At 39.4% G+C, this 26,450-nt stretch overlaps 1 protein-coding gene across 2 annotated transcripts in view; it reads left to right on the plus strand.

Moving 5' to 3' along the window:
* ARHGEF12 (Rho guanine nucleotide exchange factor 12) overlaps nt 1-26,450 on the plus strand; it is an 82,654-nt gene that overhangs the window by 40,415 nt on the left and 15,789 nt on the right. For both annotated transcript variants that reach the window (XM_007422875.3, XM_007422876.3), the window contains 27 exons: nt 668-766; nt 1,556-1,605; nt 2,446-2,503; nt 5,283-5,461; nt 5,895-5,972; nt 6,535-6,654; nt 7,166-7,297; nt 11,935-12,006; nt 13,656-13,748; nt 14,420-14,530; nt 14,946-15,044; nt 15,373-15,415; nt 15,699-15,804; nt 17,035-17,172; nt 17,775-17,807; nt 18,489-18,603; nt 19,307-19,409; nt 19,562-19,771; nt 20,052-20,181; nt 20,459-20,494; nt 20,942-21,096; nt 21,518-21,664; nt 23,006-23,091; nt 23,973-24,098; nt 24,907-25,021; nt 25,702-25,802; nt 26,011-26,088. In XM_007422875.3, the coding sequence (XP_007422937.1) occupies nt 668-766; nt 1,556-1,605; nt 2,446-2,503; nt 5,283-5,461; nt 5,895-5,972; nt 6,535-6,654; nt 7,166-7,297; nt 11,935-12,006; nt 13,656-13,748; nt 14,420-14,530; nt 14,946-15,044; nt 15,373-15,415; nt 15,699-15,804; nt 17,035-17,172; nt 17,775-17,807; nt 18,489-18,603; nt 19,307-19,409; nt 19,562-19,771; nt 20,052-20,181; nt 20,459-20,494; nt 20,942-21,096; nt 21,518-21,664; nt 23,006-23,091; nt 23,973-24,098; nt 24,907-25,021; nt 25,702-25,802; nt 26,011-26,088 (2,813 nt within the window). The remainder of the gene's footprint in view (nt 1-667; nt 767-1,555; nt 1,606-2,445; nt 2,504-5,282; nt 5,462-5,894; nt 5,973-6,534; nt 6,655-7,165; nt 7,298-11,934; nt 12,007-13,655; nt 13,749-14,419; nt 14,531-14,945; nt 15,045-15,372; nt 15,416-15,698; nt 15,805-17,034; nt 17,173-17,774; nt 17,808-18,488; nt 18,604-19,306; nt 19,410-19,561; nt 19,772-20,051; nt 20,182-20,458; nt 20,495-20,941; nt 21,097-21,517; nt 21,665-23,005; nt 23,092-23,972; nt 24,099-24,906; nt 25,022-25,701; nt 25,803-26,010; nt 26,089-26,450) is intronic.

Genomic DNA, 26,450 nt, shown 5'->3' on the forward strand with positions numbered 1-26,450 from the left:
ATGGAAATTCTGATCCCAATTGTGGTTGTAAGTCAAGGACTACCTGTATAGGTAATATCTTACAGATGTAAATGTCTGAATGAGTACAGAATGGATCTTCATGGCATTTAATAGAGCCTTGGGATTAGCAACTTGACTGATCATTCCTTGCAGTAAGGCTGTAGTTTATTTCATGACAATGAGTTGAAAGCATGATCAGCTTCCACTCCCTGAGAATTTTAATAGCTTATTAGTGGTTACTTTCCTGCTATTAGAAAAATGTATGAATCATACAAATTTGAGTATGGTGAATCTTCAGTCATTTTGAAGAGTTAGACAAATTTTATAGCGATACACATTTCATTTATTTTATTTAGAAAGATTATATGTATGGAATGACGTAAACAGTTCTTAAAAGATCTATGTTTAGAATATGCTCAGTGCACCAAAGCAAACTTCTCCTTGTTATCTCTGTTTCATATAATCAGTGTCTGAAAGGCAACTGACCTATCTTCTGCCTTCTATCCCAATCTTCTATTTTTTGTTTTCTTCCTTCTCCACTGCCATCCCCAGCTTCATTTTGCATAAGCTTTCATGTGGTGGACTTTGAGAAATTTTTACCAGCAAATGATTTTTCTCTGATGCCTACACTGATGTCTCCTTGTCATTCTTTCTCCTTCCTGTACAGGTCTAGTTCAACGGTGTGTTATTATTCAGCGGGATGAAAATGGATTTGGGTTAACAGTCAGTGGCGACAACCCAGTCTTTGTACAGTCTGTCAAAGAAGGTGAGTAGACTGATTCAGGACCACTTTACATGTTATAGTTCTAGCAGGCACATTTTGCAGTATGCAGCTGTAATGCATGAGATATAAATGTGCTCTGTGTTGTAAAAACATGCTTAAGAGGGTTATCCTTGGCCCTAATTCTTAACATGTTTCTGCAGTACATACATGAAGGAAGAAACACAAACATACTATTATATGTTACAGTATACAAGTAAATCACACAATTTAATTTATACTCACTGTTGTGGTAACATCCAAAGTGATACCAAAGGCTATTGAATGACAGAATGTTGTGCTTGAAGTACAGTACCAAGTCCAAAACAGTGCTTTTTGCATATCAGAAAAAATATACTGTAGATACAGTTGTAAAAGCCAGGCATAATAAAAGTATCAAGCTTGCTTGTTTGAAAAAAAAAAAAAGACCAAGTAACCTGTTTAGCTTGGGGTAAGTTTAATAAAGCCTTGGGAGACTTTGCATTTTCACAAACCAAGTTCTTCATAATGCTTTGTTATGAAAGAAATCATGCTTTGTTGCGTGTGGCCCTTGCATAACTGGCAGGAGTCTGATAGAACTTTTTCCAACTAACACATTTTATTAAAAGGGATGAGTTTTGTGAGCCGAAGCTCACAAAAGCTTATGCTTTTTTAATAAAATGTGTTACTTGGAAAAGGTGCTACCACACCCTTTCTGATATGTTGCTAACAAGATTCTTTTTCTACAATACCTTGCATAACTGGAAATGCTAGAAATAATGTATTGAATTTTAAGTAGCTGATTCTTCTGTCTAGATGGAGCAGCCATGCGGGCTGGGGTTCAAACTGGTGACCGTATCATTAAGGTAGGATCACTTAGTGTTGGAAGAATAATTTGAAGGAGGTGAGAACTGGGAATGCCTCAGTAGCATTCATCACTTTTCATCACTCTATATGTTTTGCTAAACCTTACCTCTGAGGAACAGTTGAAATGCAGGCTGTGTATCTATGTTTAGAATTAGCAGTACAAATAAATCCTTTATTTGATGAACAGATGTGTGGAGGGGGGTTCAATAAAGCTGAATGTCTGTTAAGTGGCAAATGATTTTTTTCAAACACAAAAACAGGGTCATACCAAAAAAAGGGGGGGGGAGGTTGAGTCACAGCCAAAAAGCAAGAGGCAGTGTAAGCATGGGTACTTGAGCATCTGAAGTCCTCTGAACTTAAGTTAGGAGTTTACTGTGAGCAATAAGTGCCTGTTTCTAGCTGCTTTTTAAAATAATTTTGCTTTGTAGACTGATATAAATGGCACTAGATTACAACTTCATGTCTGCAAAAAGGTCTTAAAACATGAATATGTATATGAAAGCAAAGCCAGAACTCCTGCTTCATGCCTTTACGCTTGATTTTTTCCCCCACTTTCTAAACTAGACCTCAGAATGTCTAAAAATTTGGCTGTAGAATAGCCCATAGAGAATAACTTAGTCTTTTTCTGTTGCTGTACAAATATATGCTCTGTGTGATGATTTTGTTTTTAAAAGAGGTGACTGAATCTTGGAGGGTAGTTTTGTCCAGCATGATATTGGAACTGAATTCCTAATGAAGAGCATGGGGGAAGTTAAATCGGTTTAGTTCTGTGGGTTAAGAGATCTGTCATCTTACTCAAGTTGAAAATCAAAATAAGTGCATTTGTTATCTTTTGATAGGTGAATGGGACTCTGGTAACACATTCAAACCATTTGGAGGTGGTTAAGTTGATAAAGTGTAAGTAAATGCTGTTCAAGCTGCTTTATTCTTTTTTTTTTTATTCTTTTAAGAGATTTCTGGGAAGGATGATGAAGGTCAAGCTGTCATGATACTGTCAGGAATTTGATTTTAGCCCTGGTGTTGAAATATCACGTATTTGAAAACCTTAGGGTGCAGTTTTGGAAAACAGCATGAAATGAAATGAAATGATTTTTTAAAAAAATATTTAAGATCAACAAGACTGTTGAATATATTTTGACTGACAGATGACTTCCACTGTTTACTCTGTTAACCCACTGCTCTATTTTCGTTGTGTCAATCATCCACTATTGTTCCAGTTGTCTGTCTTACTGAGTCAATATTAGGGCTTTGTCTGTGCTTTACTATCCTGATTCATTGTGCCAATCTTCTCCATTCTAGTTCCTTCCAGAAGTGTTAGCAGTGTTCTCAACCTTGGCAACTTTAAGATGGGAAGACTTCAACTCCCAGAATTCCCCAGCCAGAATGCTGACTGGGGAATTCTGGGAGTTGAAGTCCACCCATCTTAAAGTTGCCAAGGTTGAGAAACACTGGACTATAGCATCCATCTTCCTCAGCCACTGTTAAAGAAGTGTCTGTTAAAGAAAATGAAATTTAAATAATAACAGATTGGTTCCAAGCAACCCTTTTTCTGCCCCCATGCTTTATACTATGGATGTTGGTCCAATACCACAACTGTAAATGGGGTGAATATTTGACCCACTTGAATTCATGGTGAATAGGAACCATCTGTGGCTTGAAGTCATCATCATGAACGTTAATACATTTATTCCATTCCCTAAGATATCCTTAACTTCTTGACAAATTCCTTCAATCAGCAAAGTGATGCTGTCTTTTCTTATTAGCAAACTACAAATATATGGATGACAGTGTTAATTTTACTTGGCAAGATCACTCTTCAAGAGTGTTGCTGATTTTTTAAAAATATTCTTATTTGTTTTTTATTGCTTTTAAACTAATGACAGAAAAAGAAGGAACAATGCACAAAGATAACTATGATAGAAATACATACATTGTCAAAGAAAAAAAAACAGAACAAGTGCTTTAAAAAATGAAAAAAAACAGAAAAAACAAAACGAAGTATTATATAGCATTCTAACAGTAAACAGTTCCAATTCTATATATATTTATCTAATGCAAATATTATACAATATTTGTATAATACACTTATATAGCTATTATGCTTTTTTTTAACCTACTGTATTTTGTATAAATGAGTCCCATATTTCATTATATTTGTCCATACAAAGTCTGTGTCTATAGGCAATCCACTCATAGGTGGCAAGTGTAATCGGGTCTTCAATCTATTGAGTGAATGGGGCCATGCATTTCTCTTTCTAATGCTGCAATATCAGTCTTTTGGCCATAGTAAGGGCATGGAGAATCCATTTATGTTGTCCAGTTGTCAAATTCCATGTACTAGGTATGTAATTCAAGAGAATGTTGTCCTCTGAAAATGTTAGCTTTTGTCGCACGATTATATTTATATCATCTACTACTTTCTCCCAAAATGTAGTAAGTGTAAGACATTGTAAAAACATGTATTTTAAACAAGCATTATCCTTATTACATTTCCAACAAATGCTTAGACAATCCTCTTCTATACAAACATAGTGGAGTCCAATAAATTCTAAATATTATTTTTTCTTGTATAAGTCGTAATTTAAGGTCCATTGACACCTTGCTCTAGAAGTTAAGACACGCTCCCATTGTCTAGGCAATATAGGAACCTCTAATTCTTTATTCCACTCATTTCTTAGCATTTGCATATCAAATTGATTTATTGATAACAAATATCTATAAAAAACTAATAGTAGGTTTTTTAGTTTTAAAGGATTTAACAAGTTATTCTAGTATCTCAGGTATCTCAGAAGCTGAAAATGCTGCTGGTCCAATTAATGTTGTTAAAAAATGTAGGTGTAAAAATTGCCATTGGGTTACATCTGATAGATGATACTTATCTCTTAACACAGTGTATATTAAAAATTCATCTTCATCGTCTGTCAGTTGGTCCAAAGTCAATATCCCCACTTCCATCCATTTTTTCCCTCTCACCATCTTTTCCCAATATTTAATGTTGGGTTTCCCCATAATGTCAATTTAGCATGGGAAAAGGGGTCATATCTTTTTTGATTACATATTCCATTCCATAGCTTTCTGGGTGACATAATTGTTTCCAGAGATACTAGAGTTCTAGTGTATTTAGATCCTAATACTGTACATCCAACCAAAGGTACTATATGTGTATATTCCAAAGTTGCCCAAATCAGAAAGTTACCACCAATTGTTGGCTTTCAGTATTTAATACTTGACAGTAAGTAAGCTTGATGATATAGCTCCAGATTCGGAAAACCTCATTCATTGGTAATTGCATTTTCTGTAAGGATATTCTTAGAATTAAAGAACCCCGTAAAAATTTTCTAAATAAAGAATTTATTTTCTGAAAATATTTTCCAGATATATGAACTGGAATTCCTCTCAAAATATAAATTAATCTGGGCATAATATTCATTCTGAGAGCATTCACCTTTCCCCAAAGAGTGAGATCAATGACTCCCATCTCTCAATATTTGAAGAAACCTTTGTATGTTGCACTTGATGTCAAGCCATGGTCCTCCTTCAGTGGACCCCATTCTTTTTCTTTGAAACAAACAGGAGAAGCTGTCGCAGACTTGACTAAAGGAGGGGAGGAAGTATTAAACACAGTCTTCATTGTCCCTAGTCTCCCAAATAATGGAATTTCATCTTGTGTCTGCAGCGGGTTCCTATGTAGCGCTCACTGTGCAAGGGCGCCCACCTGGGTCGCCCCAGATTTCACTGGCTGATTCTGAGGTAGATCCAGCTGCATTTGGGCATATGTCTCCCATCATGACATCACCTCACTCTCCTGGATCACATGGAAACACAGAGAGAATTACCAGTCCAGTGCTGATGGGGGTAAGAGTTTAATTGATTTTGATTAGACTATACGGCTGGAAAAGGTTCTTTGTCCTGCTTGGTTTGTGATTAGGACATCCGTTCTGAGACTCATCGCTGTATTGCCTATTGCATCACAGCAGAATCATTTATATGAAGTGTGAGAAGCTGGAACTAGGATAGCACTAGAGGGTATTTGCAATTGGTCTACTGCTCTGGATATATGTATCCTGCCCATGAACCATCAATGTACATGATTTTCTCTTGCGGTAGGGGAAACAGGAACATATGGGAATGAATATTGAAGTAATAGTTGAATCTAATTAAATATTATAGCTATGTTTGTTGTTGTTGTTGCAGTTAATAAGCTTGTTAGACATGTACATTGTGGAGAATCTGTTTAAGTTCAGGCACATGTTTTTGTAAATGAGAACTGGCCATCTTTTTTTATTAGGAGGAAAATAACATTGTTCACAGCCAGAAAGTAGAGATTTTGAGGAAGATGCTGCAGAAAGAACAGGAACGACTACAGGTACCAAAAAGGAATTTTATGAACAAGTCAGAAGTGGCCATTTAACCTAACATAATATTCTGTGTTCCAGTTGCAAAACAGAAAACACCCTTAGTGAGAAACAAGAGATGTTTGGGAGCATGTGGGCTGGCTTTGTGAAATCCCTTGTGGCAAATTAGTAGAATGGCTGTTCCCTTAGGTCAAGAGTGGGGAGCCTATGGCCTAAACAGTATAGCTGTAACTCAGCAGGATTTAGCAACACATTCCCCATTCTATCTTAGATTAAATCTGACTTGAATATTAAAGAAGTAGCCGCAGAAACTTAGAAAAGAACAACAGGGCAGTGTTTTAGGAAAGTTGGTGGTTAATGAACTGCAAGGTGTGGGTGATGTAGCCTGGCAGCGCTCGTTGGGACAGAGAGTGTTCTAATAGGGTGGCTGGCCCAGGCATTATATGAACATCAGTAGGGCTTTCCAGATGCTTTGCTTGGCCAGTACTGGTCCAGCCCTGGCTACCAGATGCCTAAAAAAATGGCCAGGGGACCATCAGGATGATGATTCCTCTTATCATTAAAACCTTCCAGTCCCTGCAGGAAGATTACAGCCGCGCTCCTACTTCCCGACTGCTCAGAGAGATCCGGGAGGCCGAGAAGCATATCCCTCAGCTGCAGGAGCAGCTGTCCAAAGCAACAGGCTCTGCTCAGGTAACAGGAATGGGAAGGGCTAGGCTCTGGATCAGGGCCGTCCCAGCTGGGAGTGCCATGGGAGAGCAAGTGGCTCTCATCGAAGCCTTGCAGCAGTTTGCGCAAGGCCATTTAGTCCTCCAAGGACAGTAAATTAAAGGATGCTCAAACAAATACCGGCATTTACTTCTGATTTAGCTCATAGAGACTAGCCTTGATGGGGAAAGGAGTATATGCAGAAATTAAGCCCTTGCCATAACAAATTACACACTGTCACTTTACTAAGAGAGTCTGTTTGGGGGTGCTTATGCTGTAGTTGTATGCGAATGTCTCTGCTTTTGTCCTTTTGTGTGTCCCTTGAATTATGAAGAAGCTGAGGGGTTATTGTTTGTTTTGCTTGCTTGTTTGCAAACAATTAAATAGTTCTCTAAGCAGTTGGCCCTGCCAAATCTTACATGGTCATCTATAGCTGACTGTTCAAATGTTTTATGAAGGTGTTTGCTGCTTCTTACCTAATGTTGTCTGTTTTCAGGATGTCGTTTTGTCTTCCAAATCTGTATCCGAGTCTTTGCAGATCACTGAGGTGGAAGGGGAGAGGGGAGATGGACAAAACAAAGGAGACTGTCATTTTGGTGATGGCCCCCAGATGAATGACACAGCAGAGGTGAGCTCTTGACTGAGAAAAAAATGATGCTTTATCAGTGAGATATGGCAACGCTCTGTGTCTCTCCAGAGAATAAGGAGGCTTCTCTAGCCTCAGCTAAAAGGAGGGTGTTTCTAGTATGCAGAATGCTGCTATGTTTATTTGCTGTTCTGTTCTCTGCTCTGACAGTTCGAAGGTAGAAATGTTTGCAGGTAGCAAAACAAGCTTCCTGATTGAGCTGGAATTTCCTGTTTGTCCTCACAACAGCAACCCTATATTTGTGCCATTTTATTCTCCTCACCTTTCTCCTTCTCAGTTGTTATATTTTTAAAAAACATTTGGCAACTGTGTATAAAGTTTCTCTACAGATTTAATTATTAATAGCCAACAGAGTTCAAAGTATGTCAGAAAAACTTGTGTTTATACAGTTGTTGTCAAATGAAGTTCTGGAGGATTTCGCTTTGCCATCTTTCATCCTTATCAAGGGATTTTGTAATGTACTGATGCTTTTCTAGAAAACTGTTGAAAATTTTAGCTGACAGAAAATTATAACCTCATAAAAGGATCTGAATAAATGAATTTCACTGTAGCTTGCTGCCCTTGGACACTCCTGACTGGAGTGAGACAAATGTTTGACTTGGGTTTAGGGGAAAAACAGTTGACTTGGTGCTGCAATTGTTGGGGATTATAAATGACAAGACTAAAGTCTGGTGGTCACACTCTGTGCTCAAGTCAACTTTAAAATCCTTTGTTAGTTCTATGAAGCTTTGAGACACAAGAACATATTATCTCCCCAAAATTTGAAGTGTGGAATGAGCATGTCATAAGCTTACATTGGTTAAATCCCTGCCCTTTTTGTGTGCTTTCTGTCTGTCACTACTACCTACTGGATGATTTATGGCAGTGTTTCTCGACCTTGGCAGCTTGAAGATGGGTGGACTTCAACTGCCAGAATTCCCCAGCCAGCATGGCTGGCTGGGGAATTCTGGGAGTTGAAGTCCACCCATCTTCAAGCTGCCAAGGTTGAGAAACACTGATTTATGGTGACCTTTGGACTCGCCCCACCAATGAATGGCAGTTGGTTTTTTTGAGGGGCTATAAACTTTGTAAACCAAAACTGTTAAACTCTATTGCCACTGTGATGATTGAAATCAGCATTGTGATATTTACTGATAGTGTCAAACTGGGCAACATTCTTCTGGTAGATTCTGACTGGAGATCTTGAATTCAGTGTGACAGAAGAAAATATGATTCCAGATATTTTGTGAGCTGGTTTTGGAAATGTATTACTTCTATTCTGTTAAAGAAAAATTGAGCAATACAGGGTCTGATTTGATTCTGTGTTTCAGAAGGAACTGTGAATATTATTAGAAAGTGCTGTTTGTATGCCTTATAAAAGAATTAGAGGCAATCAAGGAAGACATTGAAATTAAAATTATCAACATTTGACCGGGGAGGGTTTCTCCCATTTAGAACTTTGTAATATTTAATTATTTTTGGGTAGCCCTTTTTTTTAGGCACATGCTCATCTTAGGTCAGTATGAACTCTCAGTTTAGTATCATTTTTAGGAGCCTATTTGCCTTTGATATATATTCAAACTATAATTTTCAACTCTGCATGCCATAGAGGTGAATATAAGTCCGAGTGAATATTCAAGTCTCGGTAAAAATGTAGGTGTGCACATAGAGTTTAACTTCTTTCCTTTAGTTGAAATGAGTGGTAGATGCATGCATGTGTGTGCGTGCGTATAAACTCACACATATTAGTGGATTATGAGGCTGTGTGACTTCCTTTTTATTATTTTCTGCCAATAAACGTTTCAAGTGGCAATTCTGTGTACATAAAGCAGCAAAGGTAACCGAGGTCACTAGGTTTATTTCTGGGTACAGTTACACAGAATTGTCATGAGCAGTTTTGCTGTGAAAATAAATAAAAAGAACGGCCAGATAGAAGTTATAAAGAGTTTGATTTGTTTTTCTTGGTACTCGACCGCTAAGGAGATGATCTGTTAGCTGCAGTTAGCTACCCAGATGTTGTGAGGCAGACAATGTTTAGGGTACCTTTTCTAACTCCCTCCCTCATGCGAGGGTGGGCAGTGCTGTCTGGATGCTGCCAGACATCTCTGCTGCCCTGGGTACTGAGACGAATGACCATTGGTCCAAAGGCCACCCACATGGAAGTTTGTGACTACAGCTGCCAGTGGTCATCTCTACCTGTTGTTTCGCCATTCCCCCATTGCTGTAGGGTTCAATAAATTAGATTTGGACTGAGATGAATTGCAGATGGGTTATAGTCAAAGATGAATTGCACAACAGAAACCTATGTGTGATGGTTTTAAGTGGAGCAGCTGTTGCACAGGGACAGTACCACTTTTGGCAGAAGAGACCTTAATCCAGTGGCACAGACAACCATTACAGCTGGGCACCTCTCCTGCTGCAGTGGATGACCAGGACATCTCAATGTCTTATGTTCTTAGTGCTCCACAGCACCTGCTGGGCCTGCCTTCTTGACTGTTGTATCATTGATTGGTCTCCTCTCCTCAATCTGCCACGGCCAGATTTCACACACTGGGATAGACAAATCCCCTATCTCACCAAGGGTGGAAGACCTTTTGGCTATTCTCACCTGGATTGGCCCGTCTGCTAAGACGGTTTACCGGGCTCTGGCCACTGTGTGTGTTACAGCTACTTGGAGCCACAGGTGAGAGCTGAGCGCCATGTGGGGACCAAAGGTGAACGAACAATCTTAAAAAGACACAACAGGCCTCTCCACCAGAGGTGCTACCCGTTTCTGGAGGTGGATGGACAGACCAACCGACCCCCTCCCCTCCACACACACACTGACATGCATGCAGTGGAACATGTAAACAAAAATTAAATGAAAGCATCTAACATTACCAGTGCAAAGTGGCTGCAGGACCTGAGAGCAGACCACAGTAATCTCCCAGAACAGGAACCAGTCAGCATCATAGTAGCAGACATCCAACAGTGGGTCAAGGACATGAAGAGCTGGAGAGCACCTGACCTGGACGTAACGCACACCTACTGGCTAAAGAAATTAGCAGCAGTGCATGAATGCCTAGCAGCACAGATGAACCAGCTGCTAACAGCAGGGTCCCACCCATGCTGGCTAACACAAGGAAGGACAGTGCTGATCATGGAAGACCTCCACAAGGAAACAGCACCATCCAACTACTGGCCAATAACCTGCCTCCCCACAACATGGAAAGTCCTATCAGGTATCATAGCCACCAAGCTACAGGACCATATGGGCCAATATATGAGCACAGCTGAGAATGGCATTGAGAACAACACCAGAGCCTCCAAACACCAGTTGCTCATAGATAACACCAGTTGTTCAAAGATACAGCAGTTGCCCAAGACTCAAGGTCTAGACAGACCAATCTGAGCACAGCCTGGATTGACTACAGGAAAGCCTACGACTCAGTGCTACACACATGGATCTGTGAATGCCTGGTGCTATACACAGTCAACAGGACACTAAAGACCTTCAAGAACTCAGTGGGACTGTGCAAGAGAACACTGGAAGTCAACTCAAGACAGCTTGCACAAGTGGCCATCAAGTGTGGCATATACCAAGGTGATACACTGTCCCTGCTGCTGTTCTGCATAGGCTTGAACCCCCTCAGCCAGATAATCACAAGAACTGGATACGGATACAAGTTAAAGAGTGGAACTACTATCAGCCACCTCCTCTACATCGATGACATCAAGCTGTATGCTAAGAGTGAATGAGACATCGACTTGCTGATCCACCTGACACAGATCTACAGTGAGGACATTGGGATGTCATTCGGACCGTAAAACTATGGCCGGATGGTAGTAAAGAGAGGGAAGGTAGTTAAGACTGTTGCGGTGGAACTACCAGCGGGCCACATAATAGACATACAGACCAGCTACAAGTACCTTGGTATCCCACAGTCACATGGGAACCACAATGAGGAAGATGGCAACATCCAAGTACCACCAAAGGATAAGACAGGTCCTGAAGAGCCAGCTTAATGGGAAGGACAAGATCCATGCCATCATCACATATGCCCTGCCAGTCATCAGATACCCTGCCAGCATAGTGAGCTGGCCAAAGGAGGACATGGAAGCTGCCAATGTGAAGATTCAGAAGCTCCTCACAATGTACAGAGGTTTCCACCCCAAGTCCAACACACAGAAACTGTACACCAGCTGGATGTACTGGTGCTAAGTGACAGCATGAAGAAGGAGTATGAGAAGCTGGAGAACTACCAGGACCTGAAGGAGGAACTAGAGAGGATGTGGAAAGTGAAGTCCAAAGTGGTCCCAGTGGTGGTAGGAGTACTTGGGGCTGTGACTCCTAAGCTGGGAGAGTGGCTCCAATAGATCCCAGGAATAACATCAGAGCTCTCTGTCCAGAAGACTGCAGTGCTAGGAACAGCTGAGATACTGCACAGAACTCCCAAGACCAGGCCTTGGATAGAGGACCCAAGATCGAGGAGGACACATACCATCCTTAGGGGTGAGAGGGGATATATATATATCTTTATAAATATACATATGTAACATCCTCTTACTGCTGGGCTTGCTATGTTCTTTTGTCGGATCCTTCTTTTTAACATAGTAATCATTGAGCGGAGCATTCTTTCAGTTCTTCTTCTTCTCCCCAGAGTCCTCGGAGTGGCCTGAAAGAGCAGAGCTATCTGGACGACAGCCCAGAGAAGAATGAGATTCATGAAACAGTAAGAGTAGCATGAAGATTCTGATAGAAATTTCTGCAGTAGTTACGGATAAAAGCTTGTGTTCTTTCTTCCTCTTTTTCTTCTTGAGATGCCCCTTGGATTTTTGACTTTGTAGATATATGCTAATCTTTTAATTGGTTTTTATAAATTTAAACTGTTCAGAGACTTAAGAAATCCATATTGGGGTTTGTTCTTGATTGGATACTTCCATCTGTTTCAGTTAAGATTTTGTAGTTAGCTGTGCAACTTTCTCATTGCAATTTATGGAAAATTGTTCCTCAGCATTAGCTTACCTCCAGGCATTTTCAGGTTCTGTTTCCATTGCTCCTGTTAGAACAGTCTTGGATAGTAAAGCTGGGAGAGATGTCTGCCTGTCACCCTACAAAGTGTCTCCCAGTCGTCTTTTAATTTTAAGTGAGAGAGAGACTAATGCCCTTTGTCTGTACGTACGCTTGAAAAGCAACTGTTCTTTTATATCCCTGATCTGTGTACCTAGGGTGGAGGCATGTTTATAACAATGCACAAGGATTGCAGCCTCTAATCTAAAATGATATTTTCTCTGGAGTGCCCTTGAACTGGAGAGGCAGATGCAGTAGCCATATTGAACTAGTTTTGCCTTGACATTAAGGAACAGAATGTATATTTTTCCTCTGAAGAAGGAGAACTGGCAATACTGGAGGCTTCAAAGACATGCAGATATTAACATCATAGTACTGTGTCAAGAAGCATATCTTATAATAGAAATGTGCCATATAATTCTGTGTTGAAAATACTGTATTCACTGAACAGGCCTTTTAGTTCACAAGTTCTCATCCTCTAAAAGTCTACACAGGATTGAACTTCTGATCCAAAATCAAGTGCCAGAACACCAGTTTTGTCTTAAGCAAAGAAACAAGTTTGTCTTTCTCACGGTTCTGTGTTTTGTAGGGAAGGGTATGTCACTGGGCTGGCATGGCTGTGTTCCACATACCAGTTTTTAATTTACTTAGCAGATGTGTATCCTGTTTTCCAAAGTCCTCAAAAATCAGATGACAATGTTTATAAGCATATAACAGATTCAGCAAGAATCACACACTGCAAACAAAACAAAGCAGCCAGTGCCATTAAAGCAGGACCTGACATCTGATTTTTTTCCTTCCCTACAGGGCAGTTGGGGTTAATGGCTCCATGGTGGGGAGGGAGCAACCCAGCTGGAAAGGATGTAGGCGCCCTGTGTTTTCTTTCCCTCCTCCCTCCCTCAAATTCCACTGTCTTTTTTTTTTTTTTACAGTCTACACTCCTCCATATAACAGTACTTCAGTGAAAGTACCAGCTTCTGTAGAGGCTCAAATATTTGGTTTAAGGGCAGACTGTGCAGCTGTGTAACAAAAGCTATTTTTACTTTCTGTAGCTGATTATGTCATTTGGTTTAATGAACAATAGTGTTTTTGATACAAGACTTCATTTTTATTTGATCAGATTATTTTATATAGGTGCTTGCAATAAGTAGAACATGCTGGAACCAAGAAGTATAATGCATGCCCACAAAGGCTTTCTAAAAATCTTTGTTTTCTTTTAGTATATTGAACTGTCAGGGGAAAATAGCCTTGTAATATTTGGACATAGTAAAATAGAAACTGCACTGATTTCTTTTCTTCTGACAATGGCAGGATTCTCCATCCAGCCTTGGAAGCCCTTCCTCTCGTGTGGCGCCTCCAATCATAGGAGCAGAAGATGATGACTTTGATGGTGAACAAGAACAGGTATGTTCTTAGCCTGCTAACCATAATAGGGAAGCTGTCATGTGAATGCTTTCTTGAGCTCAGCTCATCGGACCTTACCCCCTCACCCACCCACCCAGTTTGGATAGAGGATTCTCTTTAGGAAAATTCTGTTGACATTTCTTAAAGGATACACTGATGTGTTTCCAGTAATAACTTCAATTTCCTAAAGGGTTTGTAAGGGCAGTTTTGTATGCTAATTTGTAAATCAGGATAAAGTAATTTAGTATGCTAAAGTGTCTAGCTTGTTTGACTTTTAGCAGCAGCATATAAGAACTTCAGTTTCACTACAAATGCTTTTGGCTCTCTGTGGATTCATAAGGGAGTGTCCAAGAAAGAGATTTGTAGTTTAAAAAATGTTAAAGGTGCACATTAGAATGAATGTGTTAAAGGCCCTGTTTCTTGGTTATATTGATAATTATTATGATAATTTTCTCAGATGCTGTATATATTTATTTTTGTATTGTTTTTAATTGTTACTGTTTTAGAATTGTTTGCTGCCCAGAGTCACTTGGTTGAGATGGGTGGCTGTAGATATTAAATAAATAAAGCTGCATCCTTTTCTTTTATTTATTTATTTATGTTAAGTTTATGATAGAAGAGGTATGAACCTTGGAGTACTCATTCTAAAAATGTTCATGCTGTCTCTACAGATCAATGGACAATGTAGCTGCTTCCAAGATATAGAGCTACTGAAATCACGCCCCGCTCACCTGGCTGTCTTTTTGCATCATGTCATCTCCCAGTTTGACCCAGCTTCTTTGGTAAGCTGTTGGTTTACGACTCATTTCTGTGTTATGGATCAGATGGATTCCAAAATCCCATTCAGCCTAAATATGTCTCCCAAACTGACACCTTCCAAATGTGTTGAACCAATTCCAGTTACACCTCAGCCACTATAATCCTTCAGGCAGTTTAATCAAAGTGGAGGACATCAGTTTGAGGAAGGCTGGAATAGTTTTAGTAGGGGACAGCACCATTTTGTTCTGATACTATAAATTTTGTGCAAAGCTTGGTCACAGAAGTGAATGCCCAAGAAAAAATGGTATTTCTTAACTCTCTGAGGAAGTTTTATCCCTGTGAAAATGTTCTTGAAAACCTGAAAGAAGGATTTGTAGGAAGAATTAAGTTTATGCTTAATTTTTACCATTTACTATACTATTTTTTCTTTCTGTGTAGCTTTGTTATCTTTTTGCGGACCTGTACAAACAAACAAATTCCAAAGAGACTCGTCGAGTGTTTGCTGAATTTAATCAATTTTTTCTGGATCGAGCTGCAGTAAGTTCCAAACACACACACACAAACACACCCACACATACATTCTTGTTTTAATCTTGTTTCTTGGTTTCATGGCCTTAGAGTCTTTGGAATTAGATCATCAGCAGTGCTTTGTAACTGATTTTTTTGGACCAAATCACTCATGTTTTGAAGGTAGATTACATTTTGTTTTTAGATCCAGGGAAATGAATATGGGAAAAGATTTTATATGTGTTACTATGCATGTGCATGCATCTTGGAATGATGTACATTCAGTGGAAGTCAGGAGGTGGAAGAAGGGAAATCAAGGGAAGAATTTGCTCCATGTTTTTATCTTTTATTTTTGCAGAATCTGAAAGTCCCAGTTCCAGATGAAATTGCAATTGATTTTGGTAAGATTATTGAAAATAATCTAGATAAGATTATTTTAGAGCTTGGACATTTAATGCTTTTTGAGAAATTCTGGTGAATTTTGTGTCCATGCGGTATTCTTTGATATCACCAGATATAACCTGGGAGATAGGAAAAAATTACATTTGAGTAATGCCTATCCATAGTGGGGAGATAAAGTTTTCAGCCATTAGGTAGGAAAAATCTGTGCTGCAGAATTAAAGGCAAAAGATGTCAGCTAAATACTTTGTTCTAAATAAAATTGATTTCTCTCTTTATCTGAAGAAAAGAGAAGGCTGGAATTAATTCCTGAAGAATTGCACCGCCATTGTATTCACACTATGCAAGACAAAGTCTCCCATGAAGTAGACAAGCACCTTGAAGATTTTAGGTACATGTTGTTTATTGGCTGAGTTTTGTGCAAAGTTTGAAGAGTAACTTTGTTGTTTATTTGTAGTGTTTTGGGGGATACATCCAGCAAAGGGAAATTCATCTTCAGTTTGAGGGTTTAGTTTTTTGGAAATTATATCTAAGAGAGTATCCTTTTTTTAAATTATTAGTGAAACTGACCGATATATTTCCTTCTTTTCTTTCTCGAAATTCATGATCTTTTTTTCTTACTTAAATTTTCCATAGAATATCTAGAGGCCAATTACATTAAAAGAAAAGTAGATATTACTGTGTATATCTAATGACTAGATCTTATATAGATGCTCTGAGCACGTGATAGGAAAATTGGCTTTATTTTAATTCAGTACTTCTCTAATCTACACTGGTTTCTGTCTTACCTAGCAGTTCTTGTACAGGTAGTCCTTGCTTAATGACCCTGATTGGGACCAAAATTTCTGTTGCTAAGCAAAGCAGTCATTAGGCAAAACGTGACCATACCGCTTAGCAATGGCAGTTCTGATAGTCCCAGTTGAGGTCATTAGGTGACGACTGCGCCATCGTTAGGTGAGGACCTCGTGATTCTCCTGCCCTGTGTGAACTGCTGGCTCTGTCCTGCTGCCTCCTCCCCGGCTGGCCCTGGCAAGCTGCCTTCAGCAGACAAGGCTCCACCATCCTGCCATGCTCACCTCCATTTCAGCTCCCCCCATTTGCCTATCTCTCTCCTCCATATCTGCCCTTTTGGGCACTCTGCACTCTGCTGCTACCTACCTCTGCTTCACCGTCTTCTCCCTCCCGCTGCTGATGAGGCACGCCCAGCCAAAGCAGCTTCTGGCCGGGGGGGGGGCGGAATAGGTGGGTGGGGAGAGTTGAAGCACATGCTATGGTTGTAAACGTGGGTGAGCTACCAAGTGCTCAAATTTTGATCACGTGACTATGGGGGTGCTGCAATGGCTGTAACTTTGAGGACTGGTCATAACTACAATTCGTTCAGTGCCATCATAACTTTGAACAGTCACTGAACAAATGTTCATTAAGCGGGACTACCTGTATTCTTTTTACATAAGATGGTATATAATGTATTCTTCTCAATTGACAGGATTCACTGAGATACCAAAGGGGTATTTAATGATGACATACTGCAGCAGTACCTGCTTACATCCTGAGAGTGAGCATCCATTGCTTCACTTCTTGTGTCCATAACAGTTTCTTGCTCTTCATTCTGTGCCTTCAGACAGAAACGCAGCATGGGTCTCACTCTAGCAGAAGGAGAACTGACCAGGCTGGATGCAGAACGTGTTCGGGACCGGATGACACTAGAGAAGGAGAGAGCATGTGCAGAGCAAATCCTTACCAAAATTGAAGAAGTGCTGTAAGTATGCCTGAGGCAGATATAATCTTTAGCTCTCCTATGAAGAGGTGGTAACTTGGTGAGGGAGAAAATTACAGCATCTTTCCCCAGAGATGAATTTTATGGGAAGATGCTGCTCTGAGCTTTGCATAGTTCAAAGTGTTGTTCTGCTGCAGCTGTTAGTCCAGCTGTTAAAAATGAATCTGGGGCCCAGCAATATTTAATTATTTCTGTTGATGAATTGTCACAAAGTAGGGCTGTACATTTTGCAGAGGAAGAGAGGGCTTGATATCCAGAAGATTTGTGGTATGCCTGTTAATAACCACTAGCCATGGTAGTTACATTCAAGTACAAGGTATACCTTAGATTATCCAGTGTTGGTTCCTTTTTGTCATGATCTGAGACTTCTTGCTGATATCTTTCAACAGTGGAATGTAGAAGCTTTATGCACCCTACATCTGATACTTGTTTATCTTCCATACCTTTAACCCTCCTGTCAAACTATTTTCTGTAGTATAACAGTTTGGGTTGATGGAAAATCCAGTCTTTGCAACCCTAAATGAGGGAGAATAAGAATATTGAAACTGCCATTTTTTATTCATTTTTGCCTCTTTCCTTCGCAGGATGTCATCTCAGCCTCTAGAAGAGGATAAGAGGTAATTAAACCCTGGTTACAATCATGCTAAATCTTTCCATCCTGGTTTATGTGTGCTGAACTGGTGGAGTCCTCTATTGGCTGTTTAGGCAAATTACATTTATCTTCTATATATTCTTCTCTCTTACACAGATTACAGTATAAACTGACAGGTCCTGGTCTATATAATATCAGGCAGGGGATCTTTCACAATCTTCCTATCCCACATCTTATTTTTAGAGAAATGCCAGTGACTGAATTTAAAACTGTACATGCCAATCATGTGCTTTATCCCTTCTCATAGTCTGGGTTTATGAGGATTGTAATTACTAGTATTCAGTGAAGTTGCAGTTCAATACTTTTTGGATTGCATAATGTTTTTTTCTATTATTATTATTACTACTACTACTACTACTACTACTACTACTACTACTAATTCCCACTTAAATCAACAATTTCAGAATAATAATAATAATAGTAGTAGCTATAATAATAATGTGTTGATTATTTCATTAGTGAGATGGTAGAAATCATAGAGACATAATCATCTCTAGATAGCTCTTAATTTGCTGTGGGTCATAACAATATAAATTGCTGTTGGTGTCAGAGAAATACATTTGTAAACAGAGAAACTCATTTGCCATCCCTTCAATGAAGTAACTTGATATTGTTTTTCTGCTCTTCTGTTTGGTCCCATCTATAGTTCAGCTATACAGTATGTGGTTTTCACCTACATGAAACACCTTGGTGTGAGAGTCAAAGAGCCCCGGAGTCTAGACCAAAAACGGGGACGGATTGGATTCCTGCCAAAGATAAAGGTAAAGTTGACACATTTTTTAATCAGGCTTTCTGACCAGGTGACTGTTTGGTAAACTGACGTGTAACAATTTTAATGACATGATGTTAACAAAAGATAACTCTGATCTTAAGTGGTACCGTATGTCTCTGCCACTTTGGACATATTGCAAAATGTCCTTTTCCTTCAATAGAAGGACAGCTGTATGTAGCAGAAAATAGAGTCTCTGAATCTGATATTGGGAACAAACTAGAGTACATCCTATGTATAGTCAGAATTAAGCATTATGCACATCTTTAGTGCATGGACTGAGAGCACTCAAAAGTGTATTCAGTCTCCTACCAGAAATCGATTTCTTTAGAAGCTATTGCCAAATAGTGAAAAGTTTCAGTTTTGAGAGTTAATAAAGGATGTCAGTACAATGTTGTAAAGCAGCTCCATTTTAATAGGGCTTGCTAAGGGAATTTCAGTGGATTGTTCCCTTTCATTGGACCATTGCAGTTTTCTACTTTAGGCACTAGATGTTTCAGGAGACCATGCATCTACTTGTGTTGGTCTCTTGTTGGTCTTTACACAACAATTGTTTACATCGTGAAGGAGCAGAAGGGTGGTGTAAGATCATTTGCTAATTCTGAGTTGCTGAATAACTAAAAGTTCCCTTATAAATGGTTGCATGAGAGGGGACACCTTTGACAACTATTTCCTTGGCTCCTTTTCAACTGTAGCAAAGTATAAAGAAGGATAAGGAAGGGGATGAAAAGAAGAGGAGAGTCTTCTCAAATATCCTGGGACCTCCAAGGAGGCCGAGCCGCCATGACAGCTATGCAAGTATGTCAAGTGAAGATAAAAATATATTACTTTTCTAGTAATTTGATCATAATATCCTGAAGCTAAATGTTGCTAGACTGTGGTGGATATATTTTTCAGGTTTCAGGTGAGAGTAATTTTTCTGCATTGCTGATTATTCCTTATTTATCCAGTAGGCAGAGCCATGGAAATACAAAAGCCGCGTCATCCAAAGCACTTATCCTCATCATCTTCTGTCAGTCCGGAGCCACCAGATTTGGTCAAGATGCGCCAAAGTGGGTTCAGTGATGGCATGGATGCGACCTACCAGCCTGCTAACTTTGTGTCTCCAGTAGCTGCTGGAACTTTTCCATCTCAGGAAGGGAGCAAAGATACTGAAACAGGTAAAGAGATAGTTATTGCTAAAAACTACATTATAGCCTGGACATGCCTCTGTTTGTTTTCTAGTTATAAGAGAAATTATTCAATTGTTATGCAGGTCACTGTCGCATTATAGGTTTCTGATTGTTGAAAGGCCACTTATCTCTTTCGAGAGATGATGTGGTTGTAGGAAATTAGATGGAGGAGTAGTGGAAAACACTTTTGAAAGTGAATGTTTTTAGATGTTTAATACAGCTTTGCCTGCCCTCTGTCTTATTTATTTGTTTGTGTGCTTATATTAAGGGCCAAAACAAATTGGAGAAACAATTACTTTTGGTGACTCTGTGGATGGCACACCTTGTACACCTAACATAATATTTGATTTCCCATCTCCTCCCCTGGACCATTTGCAAGAAGAAGAAGAACTTGATAGGCAAGTCTTAGCCTCAAACTTAAGCACCACTAAAGTTTTGTTACTTAGAGGTAGGATGGGGGGAGAATTAAATAAAGAATGTCTTTTTAGAACTAAAATGGTGACAGCCTACATGTTTTGATTCTCTACCACTTTTTTTAGTGTTATAAATTATAACTGCACTGCTTAATGATATGAAGTTCATCTTGAGCTACTATTGAACTCTCTGTCGAAAGCGCTCAGTAAAAAAATCAGTCTGTCAAGTAATGTTTTCATAAAAGTTTGGTTTTCTTTCTAGGTTAGGAGAATCAGGGACTCCTAAATCTTTTCGCAAGTGAGTACAAGTATATGTGTGTTTAAAATAGATTTGGCAGTAGTTTCCTATAATAGTCTGACTGCAGTGGAACAAGGAAAAGTCCCACAAACTACCAGTACCTTTAGTGACTCTGGATAGAGACAACTAAAAATCCAAATGCATTCATATAAAGTTTGCCTGTGATACCTAGATATGGTGTAGGGCAAGTGGATCCTCATTAAAAATTAGCTAAATGTTATGTTATCATTGGGGAAATTTAGGTCTCTTCACCTAAAATGTAAAAAGAAAATACTGAGGAGAGAGTGCCAAATTTATGGCAGAAGCTTTATTAGACATCATTTCTAACCATAAGGCAAGTTTTAGTCATCAGGTGCCCAGGCTATGTTGTTATTAGCTTGCTTTTCTTACTCTTCCCACAAAGTGCCTTGCTCAAGTGAAAGAGACGTTTCCTTTCTCTCTTCCTAGGGTGGACAGTGTCAGTGCTGGGGATGTCCAGAGTGAAGATGAGCTCTTTGATTTCGACATGGAGACGGACCAGCCCAACTGGCAGCAGCTGGTGAGCCGTGAAGTGTTGCTTGGCCTGAAACCATCTGAAATTAAACGCCAGGAAGTGATTAATGGTAAGCTATTTGGTGGGGGGTGGAGGTGGGAACCAGAGGAATCCAGTGCTTTGTTGTTTCTTTGTTTTCTGTAGCCAAGGTGCTGTGTCAACCCTCAAAACTGCAGAGCTTTGAGTCACATTGTCCAGAGGAAGATTTCTACAAAGATGAGGGGGAGGTTGGCCTGCCTTAGTTCTCAAGGCAGTGCCAGTTGTGATATAGTTGGGGCAGTGAGGCAGATGTAAAGGACAGTCCAAGAATGCAGTCTAGATTCTCCTTTATGAGGAGGGTTTGTTCTATTGTTTAGCAACTGTTAATCTTCAGGGAATACCTCTTAATATTCATCCTGAAGCTGATCTTTCTCCATCCATTCTTTGTATAATGCCTCCCTCTCCCTTATGAAGACAACCACAGTCACTCTATTCATTGTCCTTATTTCCAGAATTATTCTATACTGAACGTGCTCATGTCCGTACGCTGAAGGTCCTGGATCAGTTGTTCTATCAGCGTGTGTCCCGCGAAGGGATTCTGACACATTCTGACCTGCGGAATATATTTTCGAACTTGGAGGATATTCTCCAGCTTCATAGTGAGTGAGACTATCTGATGTTGGGTTTAATAAAGTAGTTATCACCGTAACCAACCCAATCTTCTTGCATGGCTGGGCAAAAGTAAAAGTAACTGACAGAATAATCCTGGAGTGCAGTTTTTTCTTCTGAGGGCTGCACTGAGGCTGCCACATCTAAGGCTTGAGGGGCTGCACGGGGTCTTAGGCCCTCAGGTTGTGCAGTAGAGATGTCTGTATGTGTGTGAGAGAAGTTTTTTGTTTTGAAAAGCTACTAGAATAGAGCGATGCTTGAATATGTGCTTACTGCAAGCTTCTTATCCAGTCTCTGATTTTAAATTAACTCACTCTGTGAATCAGTCACATGTAGAAGCTGTTGGACAAAAAGGGTATATGTTAAATAGGGGAGGAAGATGACGAGGAGGAGGAGGATGATTTTATGGTGTTCAGTATTTTTGATTCCCTTAAAAATAATAATTTCCAAGAAAATAGCCCTGGAGAAGAGCATTTCCCTGCTATCTCATTATACAGAAAAACAACTTAATGTATATTGTTATATTATATTATGTTATGTTATGTTATGTTATGTTATGTTGTGTTGTGTTGTGTTGTGTTGTGCTGTGCTGTGCTGTGCTGTGCTGTGCTATGCTATGCTATGCTATGCTATGCTATGCTATGCTATGCTATGCTATACTTATTATATTATATTAATATTTTATTTTTTGTGGCTGGTTGTTATAAACATTCAGAAGTTGATCTTGAATTCCACCGTTCTGAGTTCAAAATATATAAAAGCAATAAACAACAACAAGCAAATAAGGTTTTAGGGGGAGTTTTGTGAAATGCTGACTTCTAAACCATTTGCTTGCTTGATTTCGCTCTATTTTAGAACTGATTCTTCAGATTTGCAACATTTCATGTTATTGTGGCCTTCCTGTACTTTTTTTCATTTATGGGGTGATGTGCATTGGTGTTGCTGCTTATTTGTGTTATCTCTAAAGCAACAAAGGCACAGAGCAGGTGGTAAGAATTAGTATGGGAATGCGTGTGGCTGGAATAGTATTAATATAGGACTAACTTCAGGGAGGCAGGTAATCTAGAACATCTGGACCCATTTGCTAGTTTTCTCCTAATCCAAAGCTCTGTGGGGTCCCTCTGGAGGAGCATGGACTTTCCATTCACCTTAGAGTAACTCCAGGCAGACTACAAGGAGGAACCCTGGGCTGCCCAACTTGTAGATTGATATGTACATGAGAACATTCTTGCACTGTATTGCTCAGGGGTTAGTTAAGCATCACTGGTTTCGGGCAGTTGCTTCGGTATTTTCCAAACCTCTCTCCTTCTTTCTTTTTCTTTGCAACTTAGCTGGATTGAATGAGCAGATGAAAGCAGTGAGGAAAAGAAACGAGACATCTGTAATTGATCAAATTGGAGAAGATTTGTTAACTTGGGTAAACTAAATTTTGTTCATGTGTGTATATATGAGAAACAGCACACGTTTGGGTTTGGTTTTTTGTTTTTTTTTCCTGAGAAGTGAAATGTTTGAGAAATAATAAAAGATTGGCAATGAAACAATAAGTTGAGCTACAGGTCAGCCTTGGCAGTTTATCTTGTCTGGAAACCTATTATCTGAAACTCTTCCATTCTGGGAGAATTTAGTAAAAGGGGGAGTATTAAGGGGTTGGTCAGCATGGGGTATATGTTTACTTCTCTTAAGAAATCTCTAGCTGAGTGACTTTCTTATATAATGAACAGTGTGAATAAGTTAATTTAGCTTAAAGGTGACCTTACCTCTTAAAAAGGAGGACTTGTTTTTATCCTCTAAAAGCTGTTAACAAAGTCAAGAGAACACAAAACCTGGAAGTGGTAGAAAGACAAAGGTATTAAGCATCTTGGAGAGTTTTAGGCTGTAAGATCTCACCTTAGTTTTTGGATTCAAGAAAGAACTTTTAAAATACAAAAGTGCTGCAAGTATTAATGCATTAATAAGGGCGTTCAGCTACTCAAGATTCTCTAAAAAAAAAAAATGAGGCATGCTGGTATTTAATAGGCATACATTTTATGATACATTATCATTTAATCTTAAGAGCTTTCCATGTACAACTCACAAGTTATAATCCAAACCCTTACTTCCCAAAGTTCATGGAGGAGGAGGGAAGGAAAGAGGAAAGAGGTGTTCTTCTGATGAACTGGCCAGCATAGATGTATGTTTTATCCCCAAGCGTCCCTTTGCTATCTAAATAATTGTTCGTGCTAGCGTTTCTACCTGCAGGTGACTGTCCTTGTATTGCCTTTCTTTTTTATGTTTGGTACCTGTGGATTCTCATCCCAGTTCAGTGGAGCAGGCGAAGAGAAATTGAAGCAAGCCACTGCTACCTTCTGTAGCAACCAACCCTTTGCTCTGGAGGTGATCAAGTCACGGCAAAAGAAGGACTCTCGCTTCCAGACTTTCGTCCAGGTAAATATTTTGGGGTGTGGCATCTAGCTGATCCCTGCTGTAGGGCTGCTGGAGATTGGAGGTGAGGACAAAGTAATGGGTTATACTTTATCTGTTTGGGCATGAACTATTCTTTGCTGTAACTTTTGATAGAATAATCCAGTGAATGTGGGGATTGCTCCCAGTTGCTGTATAAGAACAGATGAGAGCTACTGAATAGCCTTCCCTTTAGGGCAGCTCTGGGATGAGTGCTAGCTCATTCAGATTCATGTTAGCTTCCTGAGCCTTCTGGGAGTCAATTTATAGGCTGGAAGACAACCTCTCACACCTAAGCTGCTGCAGGAGGTGTAGCTCTCCATTTCCAAAGTAGAGCTCTTCAAAAAACTCTGAGGCTGAGTCCTGTTTTTTAAAAAAAAAACAGTGAAGGAGAATAAGCATAGCACCGTTGTTGAGGACTGAGACAGGAGTAGTGCCTCTTTGCTAATTTTCTAGGCTCTGCGGTTGGGTTTCTAAAATATTATGTATTTTTTACATGGAGCAAAAGACTAAACTGCCTGTTCTTTAAGCCTGAGACTGAGATTGATTGCTGGCAATGTCAAGTCTGAAGTAATGAGGAAAGGAAGCTGTTACCAGGTTTTGTGCTGGACCTTTCCTCTGTAATTGCCCACTAGAATAGGATGTGTTTGCATTTCTGATAAATCCTGGTGTCCCTTAACTTGTATTTAGTAGCCTGAAATGTGAACCACTGAGACATTTATAGGGCGGTATCCATTCCGGTAATTATTGTCTTAATAAGAATGACAAATGCACTGACGCTTTTTCAATTTAGGATGCTGAGAGCAATCCACTCTGTCGCCGATTGCAGCTAAAAGATATCATTCCCACTGAGATGCAAAGGCTGACCAAGTATCCCCTCCTGCTGGATAATATTGCAAAGTACTCAGGTACCACGTAACTCATTTTGTTTGTGACTGGATTGGGACCTGACAGTCACAAAGAACAACTTGGGTTCAAAATGAAACCCAAATTAACTAATTCTGTTGAAAAATATGAGTTCCTGCCCCTATTTCATTATTGCTTCATCCTTCTGAGATGCCCATATAAAGGAGAGAAATTATTGTAATCAATAATTATTGATTACATGATTACAAAATTAGAGCGTTAACTGTGAAATAAAGTATTGTGAGCATTCACTTTTGCCATTGCCATTCCTGCCTTTTTGCATTCTTATTAGCTGTAACTTTCATGCATGAATATCATAAAGCATTGATACAACGTTCGGCTTTATAATTTGCTTTTTAAAAGGAGCTTGAAGATGTGGGGCTTTCACATTTTGTTTTAAGAACTGTTTTGTGGATGGAAATGAACACACTGCTGGCTGTTGGAAGTCTAATATTACTTTAGTATGGTTGCTCCCTTTATTACAATGAAATGTGATTACCAAACTCAGGGTGTTTTTTTTAGCCCGTGTAGTCAGAATATATTATAAGAAAAAAATTAACTACTTTCACACACACACACACACACACACACACACACAATTGAAAATTTAATTAAATCTTTTGGAGCATAACAACTTTAATGTGTGAAGTTATGTTTTTCTTTCTTATTGTTTCATTTTTAGAGCAACCTTTAGAGAAAGAAAAAGTGAAGAAAGCAGCAGATCATTGTCGGCAGATTCTCAATTTTGTGAACCAAGCTGTCAAAGAAGCAGAGAACAAGCAGGTAAGAAGAGGGAGATGTAACTCAGTTTTCAAAAGCTAAAGGGACTGTTGACTGTGATATGGGTTTATAGTAATAAATGAGAAGACTTCTATCTGTCCTTTGTTTCAAAAGGGTTCCCAGATTGACCGAGTTCTTATGGGCTGTTGCCTACCTTCAGCCAGTTGGCCTTGGCCAAAGTAACTGACTTGATTTTGTCTTTTCTCAATAGCATTTGGAGGACTATCAGCGGCGGCTTGATTTGTCCTACCTGAAGCAGGTGGAGGGCCCTTTGCTGGATGAATTCAGGGTGAGTGGAAGAAGATAAGAGGGAACCCTGAAATCTGCTAAGCATTCATAAATGTAGTCCGTAGCTCTTTTTGCTTCTGTTTATGAACGTGAATGTTTCTACCTACTTTTCCCGCCATTTAAATCATGGGGTATGTATTGGTGGTTATATTTGGATTCTGTATTAAACAATATATTACTTAGTTGTGTTAACTGTGCTATTTCCTCTCCTTGCTACAGAATGTTTTTCACTTTATAAGCTGTACTAGATGTTCAGAGGCAAGTAACAATAGAAAGCCAGTTTGCTTGTATGATGAAGATCAGTGGGCTTCACCATTTATTGCCTGCTGCTATAGACAGTATTTGGTATTTTTGGCTGAAAAT

Source organism: Python bivittatus, unplaced genomic scaffold, assembly GCF_059951505.1.
Source record: "Python bivittatus isolate LINGU-HERP-01145 unplaced genomic scaffold, Pbiv_v1 ctg000320_np1212, whole genome shotgun sequence".
Taxonomy (NCBI): Eukaryota; Metazoa; Chordata; class Lepidosauria; order Squamata; family Pythonidae; genus Python; species Python bivittatus.